Source organism: Pantherophis guttatus, chromosome 6 (assembly GCF_059756535.1).
Source record: "Pantherophis guttatus breed Tessera chromosome 6, ASM5975653v1, whole genome shotgun sequence".
In the NCBI taxonomy this organism is placed as follows: domain Eukaryota; kingdom Metazoa; phylum Chordata; class Lepidosauria; order Squamata; family Colubridae; genus Pantherophis; species Pantherophis guttatus.
The window spans coordinates 76,311,988-76,325,039 of NC_142068.1; the positions used below are offsets into that span (position 1 = coordinate 76,311,988).

The window sequence follows — 13,052 nt, forward strand, 5'->3', positions numbered from 1 at the left end:
CCTCTAGTCATCAGCTGGGACTCAGGAGGCAGCAATAGATTGGGGGTGGGATCAAATAAAAGATAAGAATAACGTGGGGGGGTGGGAGGGGGGGAAGAACCGGTTCGGTGACATCATATCGTCACCGCTACCGGCTCGGCCGAACCGGACAGAACCGGGAGGAACCCACCACTGACTGGCAAATACCACCTCTGGCTGGCCCCAGAGTGGGGTGGGAATGGAAATTTTGCAATATCCTTCCCCCAGGAGTGGGGAGGGAATGGGGATTTTGCAGTCTCCTTCCCCTGCCACGCCCACCAAGCCACACCACGCCCACCAAGCCACGCCCACAGAACCGGTAGTAAAAAAAAATGTGGATTTCACCACTGGATTGCATGCATCTCTTAATACAATTTGGAAAAAGAACAAATTTCCTACGTTTAAAATCCTTCCGATTTCTTTCTTTCCCGCCCGGTGAGCAGGGCATTTTTTTTTCTGCCACTTCAGAGCGAGAGAGGTACCCAATCCATCCCTTTCTCAGCCGCAGATATTATATTTTTGCACTGCCGGGCTATTGGCGAGATTATGACATCCTGTGGCGCGGCTATTCCAAACAATACGGCCACGTTTGCCGCCTGACAATTGGGGAGTTTCCAGCAGGGGACGCTATGACCGTATCATCGTGCGCCGGCGCCTTCCACCGCTACCGCCACCATGGAATCCAACAGGGACGAAGCGGAGCGTTGTATTGTTATCGGGGTAGCCGCCATCAAGGCCAACCAGACCGAGAAGGCCCGCCGTTTCTTGGAGAAGGCCCAGCGGCTGTACCCATCTCAGCGGGTCGGCGGTGAGCGGCACACGGGGGGGAGGGTGGGGGAGGGGGTGGAGGCCTAGATGAGTGAGGCCTTGGGCAGCCGGTCTGACCTCTCACCCGTACTGCGCGTGAGCAGAAGCGAGGGTGGCGCGAGGCACCCTGGGACTTGAAGTCCCCTAACTCGCCGTGAAAGGAAAACGCGCCTTGTGAAGTGGGGTCTTGCGAGGGGAAATTTCATGGCCGGCGCGGGGGACGAAGGGAAACCCGACTCGGTGAGCCGGGTTGAGGTTCTGCGTGAAGAGAGCAGGGTTGTCGTTCCCTTAGAGGAACTGAGAGACTACAACTCCCAGCGAGCACTGCGCCGAGGGTGAAGGGGGCAACCCCGCACCTGAGTGATAGGGATGCCCCCCCCCGGAGTATTTCCCCTTGTCCCCCCCCCATTGCAATTCCCCTCTGCCGGTCCGTGTAGCTTCTCTCCCTTCTCCCCTTCCCGCCGTCTTCAGGGTTCCCTCCCGGTTTGGGACAGGCGCGGTGTAAGCATTCTTCTCTCCCCTTCTTTGGCCTTCTCTGCTGGGGATCCGTGGCCCACCTTTGCTACCCCCTTCCCTAGATCCACTGGAGGACTGTAACACTCCCCCCACACACACGCCTTCCCCCCGCCTTTAGCCTCGGTCCTGGCTCCTGGGAGCCTTTCAGATGATCTGGACTAAGCTCTGGGCCTGCTGGGCATTGGCCGGGGCAGTTGGATGGGCAGCAGTCAAGGGAAGACTCTCTCCAGTTGGATAGGCAGAAGTCAAGGGAAGACTCTCTCCAGTTGGGTGGGCAGCAGTCAAGGGAAGACCCTCTCCAGTTGGATGGGCAGCAGTCAAGGGAAGACTCTCTCCAGTTGGATAGGAAGTCAAGGGAAGACTCTCTCCAGTAGGGTGGGCAGCAGTCAAGGGAAGACCCTCTCCAGTTGGATGGGCAGCAGTCAAGGGAAGACTCTCTCCAGTTGGATAGGAAGTCAAGGGAAGACTCTCTCCAGTTGGGTGGGCAGCAGTCAAGGGAAGACCCTCTCCAGTTGGATGGGCAGCAGTCAAGGGAAGACTCTCTCCAGTTGGATAGGAAGTCAAGGGAAGACTCTCTCCAGTAGGGTGGGCAGCAGTCAAGGGAAGACCCTCTCCAGTTGGATAGGCAGCAGTCAAGGGAAGACCCTCTCCAGTTGGATAGGCAGCAGTCAAGGGAAGACCCTCTCCAGTTGGATAGGCAGAAGTCAAGGGAAGACTCTCTCCAGTTGGATAGGCAGCAGTCAAGGGAAGACCCTCTCCAGTTGGATAGGCAGAAGTCAAGGGAAGACCCTCTCCAGTTGGATAGGCAGCAGTCAAGGGAAGACCCTCTCCAGTTGGATAGGCAGAAGTCAAGGGAAGACTCTCTCCAGTTGGATAGGCAGCAGTCAAGAGAAGACCCTCTCCAGTTGGATAGGCAGAAGTCAAGGGAAGACTCTCTCCAGTTGGGTGGGCAGCAGTCAAGGGAAGACCCCCTCCAGTTGGGTGGGCAGAAGTCAAGGGAAGACCCTCTCCAATTGGATGGGCAGAGGTCAAGGGAAGACCCTCTCCAGTTGGGTGAGCAGCAGCAAGGGAAGACCCTCTCAAGTTGGATGTGCAGAAGTCAAGGGAAGACCCCCTCCAGTTGGGTGGGCAGAAATCAAGGGAAAATCCCCTCCAGTTGTGTGGACAGAAGCCAAGGGAAGACCCCTCCATTTGTGTGGGCAGAAGCCAAAGGAAGACCCCCTCCAGTTGGGTGGGCAGAAATCAAGGGAGAATCCCTTCCAGTTGTGTGGGCAGAAGCCAAGGGAAGACCCCCTCCAGTTGTGTGGGCAGAAGCCAAGGGAAGACCCCCTCCAGTTGTGTGGGCAGAGGTCAAGGGAAGACCCTCTCCAGTTGGATGGGCAGAAGTCAAGGGAAGACCCCCTCCAGTTGTGTGGGCAGAAGTCAAGGGAAGACCCCCTCCAGATGCGTGGGCAGAAGTCAAGGGAAGACCCCCTCCAGTTGGGTGGGCAGAAGTCAAGGGAAAGACCCTCTCCAGTTGGGTTTGATCCCTGGTGGACACATCAGTGTAATGTTCACGGTAATAGTATGGAAACCATTTGCTGTTCCCTTTTCCCGGTGTATTTTTTGGAATAGCCCTCTGTAGCTTATAACTGTTTTCCTAGTCTTCTGGCCACACAGACTTCTCCCAACTGTACAAAGGTTCCAGGGTTAGCCAAGATGGGCTGGATGCAGCCCTCCCCACACACATACTAGATGGATTAGTGGGAACTTGGGTCCACAAATTGTGCTCAGTTGCCTGGCCCTGTTTTTTTTTTTTTTCATCACTGTAATCTCTTCCCTCCCACATCTGAGTATCTTCCTCATTCCACTGGGAAAGTATTGGAACCAGCAACAGCATTCAATTTGACTTTCTGTATCCCAAACAACATATTGTACCTTTGAGTACATGATGTTACAGACATTGTAGGGAGCTGTCGCTTGTGCACTTCCCAGAGACAATTCGAAGGATGCTGGAATATTTCAACTCTCTGTTTGTAAGCAGCCTGGATTTGTGAAGATAGGTAGTTTTCAAATAGATCCAATGTTTTATTCCAAAATTTTAATAGATGTTCTACTGTGCCACTTCTTTCCAATCAATCCTTTACCTCACTGCCTCAGTCCTCCATGTGGATTGTCTGAATAACAGAATAGTAGAGTTGGGAGGGACCTTGGAGGTCTTCTAGTCCAACCCCCCGCTCAAGCAAGAGATCCTATACCATTTCGGACAAATAGCTCTCTTCTTAAAAGCCTCCAGTAATGGAGCACCCACAACTTCTGAAAGTAACATTAGTGTCTGGCGATACTGTTTCTGCCTTATCTTCTCCCTTTCCCATCTTCTTTGACTTTCCTGCTTAATTATTCACTTTCCACTGACTTCTCTGAGTAGCGTTATTTTTGAACCCTGATCCTTCAACTGAAGAGCTCTTGCTGCAAGTTCTTAGTTCTCTAAATAAAGCTTTCTGTCATAGCAGTGATAAATGCAGACTTACATTATCTCTGATTAATAGAAAAATTAAAAATATTGTAACCTTTTAATTTTTTAAAACATTTCATAATTAAACCAAATACCATTATATCAGAAAATATTTAAATGCATTGTATAAATGCTGCCTTTCAACTTCTCAGATACCTCAGGAAAGACAGTTATAAGTGCCTCCAGAAAAAGGGTTGTGCTCTGAATAGTTATTCTTTGTTTGTTAGACTTATATTCTGCCTTTAGGTGAAGAGCTAAAGTTGGTATACAGTGCCCTGTGAAATGGGTCTCTTGGCAGCAAGACAGTGACTGGCCCAGATCAGTCAATGAGCTTCTGTGGTTAATGATGGACTAGAACTTGGGTCCCACTTTAACCTCTAATCACATGGGCTTATATATCAATGTTTTTGGGTCCACTGGTATTTGCAAAAGCAGTTCGATTTGGCTATTACAACTCTTTAAAAAAAAAACCTGAAGGCTGCTGCATCCAACAATTTATTTTATGTATTATTTTTTTTTAATTTGATTTATATGCCGCCCTTCTCCGGAGACTCAGGGCGGCTTACAATGCGTTAAGCAATAGCCTTCATACTTTTGTATATTTATACAAAGTCAGCTTATTGCCCCCACAAACTGGGTCCTCATTTCACCTACCTTAGAAAGGATGGAAGGCTGAGTCAACCTTGAGCCTGGTGAGATTCCAACCTGCAGAAATTGCAGGCAGCTGTGTTAATTACAGAGTGCATTAAACCACTGTACTACCAAGGCTCCTGGTAGTACATTATTTACCTAATGAGTTAGGGATCAGACTGATTATATGTTTACCAATCAGTTACTTTGAAATACATGATCACTTCAACTTTGATTACATTTTCCCCTTCCTCTTGTACTTCATTTATTCTAGTTTAGTTTCTAGTTTATTTGATTTGTATACCGCCCTACTCCCGAAGGACTCAGGGCGGTGAACAGCCAACAATAAAATACATAAATACACAAAATTTAAAAAACCCGATAAAATCAAATTAAACTTTTTGGCCCAGACAAATTAAAATACCCCAATAATTTAAAAGCAGATTAAAATTTACATATTTAAAAAGGGAAGAGATCAGGCCAAGCCCGCTTGATGGAATAAAAAGGTCTTCACAGCACCGCGGAAGGAACGCAGATCCGGGATCCTCCGTATCTCCGGGGGGAGCTCATTCCAGATGGTAGGTGCCCCCACAGAGAAGGCTCTCCCCCTGGGGGCCGCCAGTCGACACTGTTTGGCTGATGGCACCCGGAGGAGTCCCTCTCTATGAGAGCGTACTGGCCGGTGGGAGGCTATTGGTGGTAGTAGGTGGTCCCGTAAATAACCAGGCCCTAAGCCATGGAGCGCTTTAAAGGTGGTAACCAAAACCTTGAAGCGCACCCGGAAGACCACCGGGAGCCAGTGCAGCTCGCGCAGGAGAGGTGTTACATGGGAGCGCCATGTCTCTTTAAATACTTACCCAAAGGGGAATGATTTGGTGAAAATCCACCAAGAAAAATACTCCTGTCACCTTTCCACTTGCCATTATGAGAGAAGGCTCATCTACATGCAGAATTAGGCACATTTACAAATTTTACTTGGGTTGTTTGCGGTGTAATTAAACCAGGAAGGCACCATGAATTGCTATATTCTTTTTGTTGTATGTTCATGTATAATGATTGTAGGATTTGACAATTGAGGGTTATTTGTGCTGATCCTTTGGAAGAAAATATTTTATTTTACAAATTCAGGAGAGCTGTAGTCTCTAAAAAGATAATAGCTCATTGAAATGAATTTTAACTGATGTGCTTTGAATGTCATATGCTGCTATTCTGCCTTACCTGCTACTAATGCTATTACTAGCAAATAGCACTTAGATTTGTATACCACTTCATTGTGCTTTTACAACCCATTCTAAGCGGTTTACAGAGTCAGCCTATTGCCCCCAACAGTTCGGGTCCTCATTTTACCCACCTCGGAAGTCTGGAAGGCTGAGTCAACCTTGACTACTACAATTATTATTATTACTGTTTTCGAGCACATTTTTATATTGATTTTTACCTAATTGAAAATGGCTCGGTTGGCAAAACAGCTATGAAACATCATGAAGGCTTTAATAAGATATTTTTATTCTGTAAAGGTATAATTAATTATATGTTGTTCTGAACAGATAGAACCAGTGTTGAAACCTTTGGAAGTAACACGTAGTACAGAGAGATTTAAAGCAATCTGATTAATCCCTTGCATAATACATTATTGCAAGACGTTTAAGAACTGGGTTTTTTAAAATTTACTTTCTAAGGATCTGAAAAGTCCTGCATTGTGCATCTCCGTCATCCTCAGAAGCAGCCTGTTCACTTAAATTTTGTTTTGGATGCTATTTCCAATTATTGATGGTCTTTTTTTTTTTTTTTTTTTTAAAAGCCTGTAGAATCTGGCATAACCAGAATTGCCTGTAGTAATGATCATAGTGCTTGGACAGGTTTAAGGTTGTACAGATTAATATCAAAACTTGAAGCCTGCCCATTTCCAAATCAACAGGCGGCACACTTATTTTCATGAGACTTGTTTGTGGCAATGGCTGAATTTTATGGACAAGTTTTCTTGCTATTTCCCATTGCAGCACATCTCGATTTAACAACAGTTCATCACCTCCCGCCTGGACTATTGTAATGCTCTCTACATGGGGCTCCCCTCGAGGAGCACCCGGAGGCTCCAACTGGCGCAGAGTGCGGCCGCGTGGGTGGTAATGGGAACGTCATTGCGCTCCCATGTGACACCTCTCCTGCGCGAGCTGCACTGGCTCCCGGTGGTCTTCCGGGTGCGCTTCAAGGTTTTGGTTACCACCTTTAAAGCGCTCCATGGCTTAGGACCTGGTTATCTACGGGACCGCCTACTACCACCAATAGCCTCCCACCGGCCAGTACGCTCTCATAGAGAGGGACTCCTCCAGGTGCCGTCAGCCAAACAATGTCGGCTGGCGACCCCTAGGGGGAGAGCCTTCTCTGTGGGGGCACCAACCATCTGGAATGAGCTCCCCCCAGAGATACGGAGGATCCCGGATCTGCGTACCTTCTGCTGCGCTGTGAAGACTTTTTTATTCCATCAAGCAGGCTTGGCCTAATCTCCTCCCTCTTTTAATATGTAAATTTTAATCTGTTTTTAAATTATTGGGGTGTTTTAATTTGTCTGGGCCAAAATGATTTAATTTGATTTTAACTGGTTTTTAAATTTTTTGTATTTATGTATTTTATTGTTTGGCTGTTCACCGCCCTGAGTCCTTCGGGAGTAGGGCGGTATACAAATCAAACAAACTAAACTAAACTAAACTAATGACTATTCAAAGCTACAACACTGAAAAAAGTGACTTCTGACCATTTTTCACACTTATGACCATTGCAGCATCCCCATGGTCACGGGATCAAAATTCAGATGCTTGGCAATTGACTCATTTATGATGGCTGTAGTGTTCCGGGGTCATCTTTTGTGACCTTCTGACAAGCAAAGTCAATGGAGAAGCCAGATTCACTTAACAACCCTGTATCAACTGCAGTGATTCACTTAACAACTATGGCAAGAAAGGTTGTAAAGTGGGGGGGGGAAACTCACTTAACAAATGGCTCACTTAGCCACTGAAATTTTGGGCTCAATTGTCGTAATTCGAAGGCTAACTATAATTGTAAATTCTAGACCATACTTAAGAATAGTCTCGCCTACAGTAAAAAGTAAAGATTCTCCTCGCACGTATGTGCTAGTCGTTCCTAACTCTAGGGGGCAGTGCTCATCTCCGTTTCAAAGCTGAAGAGCCAGCACTGTCCGAAGACGTCTCCGTGGTCATGTGGCCAGCATGACTAAACGTCAAAGGCGCATGGAATGCTGTTACCTTCCCACCAAAGGTGGTTCTTATTTTTCTACTTGCATTTTTTACGTGCTTTTGAACTGCTAGGTTGGCAGAAGCTGGGACAAGTAACGGGAGCTCACCCCGTTACGCGGCACTAGGGATTCAAACCGCTGAACTGTCGACCTTTCGATCGACAAGCTCAGCGTCTTAGCCACTGAGCCACCGCATCACTTACACCTACAGTACATAGCAGCAGTTGAGACATTACTGAGTCACCGAGTCTCAACTGTCCCTTTCATGGAATGGTAACAGATGATGTTCCAAAAAGGAAGAAAATGTGTTTCTTGCCAGTTCACATTATTAGCCCTCATTATGAGTGGTGCAGTGGCCTAGTGGTGGAGCTCTCATCTCACAATCAGGAGGCTGTGAGCTCGATCCTAGGTAGCAGCAGATATTTCTGTCTCTGGGCACAACGAGTAAATATTAGCTGCGAACTCTGCATCGGCGACAGGAAGGGCGTCCAGCTAGTAAACACTTAGCTCCATTCAGTTGCCCCGACTCCACCCCAATGCAAGGGATTACGGGGTCATCAAAAGACAAACATTGAGCCCATGAGACACTGGCCCTTCAATCCTCAAGTCCTCTTCTGATCCGTATACAAGTAGTTCTTGAGTTACGACCGTTCGTTCAGCAAAGGGCCAGGCTAGGTGTGCTTGGTCAGCAAAAGGGGACAAGAAAATGGTAACTATCATTTTGGTAACTAGGGTGGCAGAGCGCAGGGAGGCATGGGCCTAGGAGTGCAGGGTGTTCTGGTGGAAGGGCTGCGTCTAAGTCTCGGCACTACAGTGTTGGGCCAGGTTGGGGTAGCCAGGGCTTCCCAGGAGGGCTGCAACTTCACATGGCAATGCGGATCAGAGGCTTCTTGTAACTCCAGCGCTGCAGTTTGCCAAGAGGCTCTTGGACCACATTGAGGCAAGCAACCTCTGAGCCAGGTTTTGGGGCTGCTTGCTGCCCCTAAGGGAGATGCAGGACAGCCCAAAACGGCAGAGATTGGAGTGAATAGGCCAGTGATGGCTAACCTTTTTGCCATCATGTGCCAAAAGTGAGGGGACCACGGGGGGTTGCGCTGCCCACACCCATAATTCTATGCACCCCATGCATGCGCGTGCGACATCCCCCCGCACTCTCTCTGCTTTTGTCACACGTGGGCCCGGTAGGCCTGTTTTTTGCTTGGTCCCATTGGAAGTTGGCAAACGGGCCGTTTCCAGCTTCCGGAGGGCCTCTGGTGGGTGGGGAGTGGGGAAGGCCGCTTTCGCCTTCCCCAGGCTCCTAGAGAGGGCTCTGGAGCCTGGGGAGAGCAAGGCCCTCCGGAGGCAGGAAACAACCTGTTTCCCTACTTCCGGGTGGCCCAGAAAGCCCCAAAATCAGCTGGAGCTGAGCTCGCATGCTCACTGATATGGCTCCATGTGCCACCTGTGGCACGCCTGCCATAGGTTCGCCATCAAGGGAATAGGCAATGGCGGGGAGCTGAAGAGAAGGCAATGCCTTCCTTTGAAAGAAACTGAGGCTCAAGGCTGAGAGGGGCAAGCCAAAAATGGCATGGATTGGCGTGTATCCTCGGCTAATGGCCAGTGTGTTTTGGTTTACGACAGCAACAGGGAGTGCCAGGATCACGGTCATTATGCAATGCAGTCATGTGATGTCACGCATTAGGACTGTTATCACTTAACCATGGGAATTCCGGTTCCTAATTGCCATTGTAACTTGAGGACTACCTGTATCGGGGATAAATAGAAGATTCTTATGACAGTGGGCTCCAGATCTCTTAATGATTGTTTCCAGCAAGCTCATATGGGCATTAAGTAGCATTACAGACAAGGTGGCATTTTGTGGCCACCAATCTAAAACTAATGACTTTTAAAACAGTGCTCTAAATCTTCATAGAAATGGTTAGATGCCCTGGTTATTTCCTTTCCAAGCTTAAAGCATCAAACTGTGCTATTCTTTTAAGAAAAGGAAGAAAATGGCAAGCTTTTTTTCCATGACATTGTGCCACCTTTAGCTGATCTGCATATGCTTGTTGCTTAGTAAAGTACGGAGTAGCATATCTTGCTGGAAATGTTGTTGAGTAGCCCTTCGGAGTATGATAATACATACAACAGTGCAGTGGAAACAATACGTAGAAAATAACCCAGGCAGAATACGAAATAGTGTCAGTTATTTCAAGCCACCACAGGAGAGTGGCTGTAGACAAATCAAACAGCGCAACTTGTGGTTCCATCTGGTTTTTAATCGTACGATAGATTTGTTGGGAAAAGTCACGAGGGCCAAGTGCATTTTATAATAGTTTCACTCCCTTTAGCCAGGGAGCATTGTTAGTGGTAAAAGTATGTTGGAATTGTGATTCAGAAGCATATAGAAAACTGCAACCTTCCTGCAATCATAACTCTGTTGGAAGGATTAACGATGAATGGTTTGCCTACAGCAGGCTCCCTAAATTCAAAACATACCACTTAGTTTAAGTGGATCAGGTACTACAAAGTGGGGAAAGTACTCTCTCCAAAACACTGGAAAAATCATAGCCAATCCATATAGACAAAACTAAACGATCTGTCCCCAAATAAAGCCATTTCATATAGACTGGCTCGGCTTTTGGTTTATAATGTTAACCAGGGCCGTGATTATTGTCGTTCTCCAATTAATAGGGAAAAATGAATTTTTAAAATTGTTTTAATTGCTGCCTTTGAATAGGGCTCTGCAAGAACATTAACGTTACGGCAAAGCTGAATCAGAAGGGGCTGCTATAAACTCTTGAGATTCACGTTCTTTGCCAAAGTGGAATTAAAGTACTAGAATTCATCAATATTACATCAGGTCTTTGTGCATTTAGAGAGCTGGCAGCCACTGAGGTTTTGGAAATGGATGTAGCTAATATTCCCTCTGCGATTATCCCATTAGATACGCTCTCTTTTTTCCTGTTATTTAAAACATTCCGCATGTAGCGTATAAAAATCCGGACAACCACTAGATGGTAGCATGGAGATACAGAAGACTCATTGTTGCTTTCTAGTGGTCAGCCAGATTTTTGCCACCCAGATAAGTGTCTTCTATGTTCCTCTAACCATTTCTATGGTATTGAAACAACTGTTTATAAGGTTTACTCATAACATTAAGCCAGAATGTAATTAGTTTCTGATGTGATGGGAATTCACCCTTGATAGTTTAGTATTACAAGTTAGCCAAATCATTATAGTTTGTTCAAAGAAATGTGATTTCAAAGATCCTGATGACTGTTATGTATAAACTCAACATAATTCTTGGCATGAAGTTGGATAAGTGAGGATCTTACCAGCAGTATCAATTTAGGTGTTCTGTTTGTTGCTGAACGCTAGTTGCTTACTTGTTCTGACTTCCTGTTTTTAGTATGCAGTTTTGTTTTTATTGATTTAAAAATGTATGTTGCTTATCTAACACCCTGTCCACAAAAACCCTGATATAATAAAAATCACATAAAAGACTAGGCACAACTAAAATATTTGTAAGGATTAAATGACTATATGTTGACATATGTATATAATTTTAATTTTGGAAGGTGTCCCATTTCAAGAATATAAAGGAATAAATATTCTGAAAATACTGTATTGATTCTAATGCAAACAAGAGGAATTCTAGGGTATCAGAAAGCAATCTTTCTGTTTTGAGTTTCTAATAGCAATAGCAATAGCACTTAGACTTATATACTGCTTCATAGTGCTTTTACACCCCTCTCTAAGGGGTTTACAGAGTCGGCATCTTGCCCCCAACAATCTGGGTCCTTATTTTACCCACCTCGAAAGGATATAAGGCTGAGTCAACCTTGAGCCTGGTGGGATTTGAACTGCCATCTCAGCAGTCAGCAGACGTAGCCTGCAGTACTGCACTCTAACCACTGCGCCACCGCGGCTCTTATATGTTTTGCAATAAATCTTGAAATCTGCCCATTAATATCATGCACATTTTTACACTTGCTGCTCAAAAAGAAATGGAGAAACTTCTGGTGTCTTCTGGAAGAAATCAAACAAAAGCTTAAGGAATGGTTGATTGGTTCTAATGAAAAGATTTGTCAATGAGGATGAGAACATTTGGTAATGACGGGGGGTGGGGTGGGGGAGAAAAAAAATAAATTTGTGAGAATGGAACCACTGGATCTATGCTGAACGTTTTTCTTTGTAGCGCTGTTGGACTCGCTCACCAAGCGCAAACAGTCAGCAGATGACCATTCGCAGCCCAAGGAATCCTCCAACCTCGGCAGTCAAAAAAGAACCGAGGATTTTGCTTCGGCCAATGGAGAAGCCGGGGGTGATACCAGCAAAGGTTACACTCAGGATCAAGTAGATGCTGTGAAGAGGTAAGCCTTAGTTAAGATTCTGACCAACAGACCACAGTTACAATCATAGAACAACTTGTCGGTTAGAGTTGGAAGAGCAATCTCATAGGATAGACTACTTTATTTGGCCAAATGTGATTAGACGCACAAGGAATTTGTCTCCAGTGCAGAAACTCTCAGCGTACATACAAAACAACAGAGGAGTAAGGATGATGCTAATAAGAGACTAAAGTAGAAAAGATGAGAAGGTTAAAAATACAGCCATACTACTGTGTTTCCCCGAAAATAAGCGCTTGGCCTTATTGCCATGCGCTCAAAAGCCTGATTGGGCTTATTATCAGAGGATGTCTTATTTTGGGGAAAACAGGGTAAATGGGTAAAAATATGGTAAAATGGGTAAAATATACATAAGGCAGTAATACATGTTGATCAATAGCATCCTCAGTCTTTGGGAAAGGGAGAGGGAATTCAGAAGACTTCTAACAGGATGTGTTTCCTAAGCAAGAGTTGTCAGTATGAGGTAAAGACCAACTGGTTAAATGTTTGTTCCTTAAAAATGATTTGTTTGACTTCTTATAATTTGCTTTTTTAAATTACGATTAATGTGGCTTGAAGTGGAAAAATACACTGCTGTTATAGAGGATAATACTTTTAGTGGTTTTTTTAATCTAGATTTGGGGGGGGGGTAATTACTGTATTTTTCAGAGTATAAGACGCACCTTTTTGGGTACATCTTATACACCGAATGTAGCCTCGCCCAGCCTCTCAAACGGAGGTTTCAGAGGCTGAAAAAAAAGGAAGGTGCAGAGCTCATAACCAATGAACCTGTTGCTAAAGTTCACCTCTGGGAACAGCTGATTGGGGGGAAAGCCAATCAGCTTTTTTCTCCTTTTCCTCCCCAAAAATTAAGGTGCGTCTTATACTCCGGTGCGTCTTATAGTCTGAAAAATACGGTATGTCTAAAAGGTTTTTTTTTTTAAAGCCGTCCTCTTCTGTTTATGTT

General features: G+C 45.7%; 1 protein-coding gene across 2 annotated transcripts in view; it reads left to right on the top strand.

Moving 5' to 3' along the window:
* The first annotated feature begins 612 nt into the window (after nt 1-612).
* DNAJB12 (DnaJ heat shock protein family (Hsp40) member B12) overlaps nt 613-13,052 on the top strand; it is a 37,459-nt gene continuing 25,019 nt past the window's right edge. Inside the window, exons 1-2 of one of the 2 annotated variants that reach the window (XM_034425990.3) lie at nt 613-826; nt 11,896-12,070. In XM_034425990.3, the coding sequence (XP_034281881.1) occupies nt 694-826; nt 11,896-12,070 (308 nt within the window). In that variant the 5' untranslated portion in view covers nt 613-693. The remainder of the gene's footprint in view (nt 827-11,895; nt 12,071-13,052) is intronic. The other variant, XM_034425989.3, reaches the window with a different exon arrangement.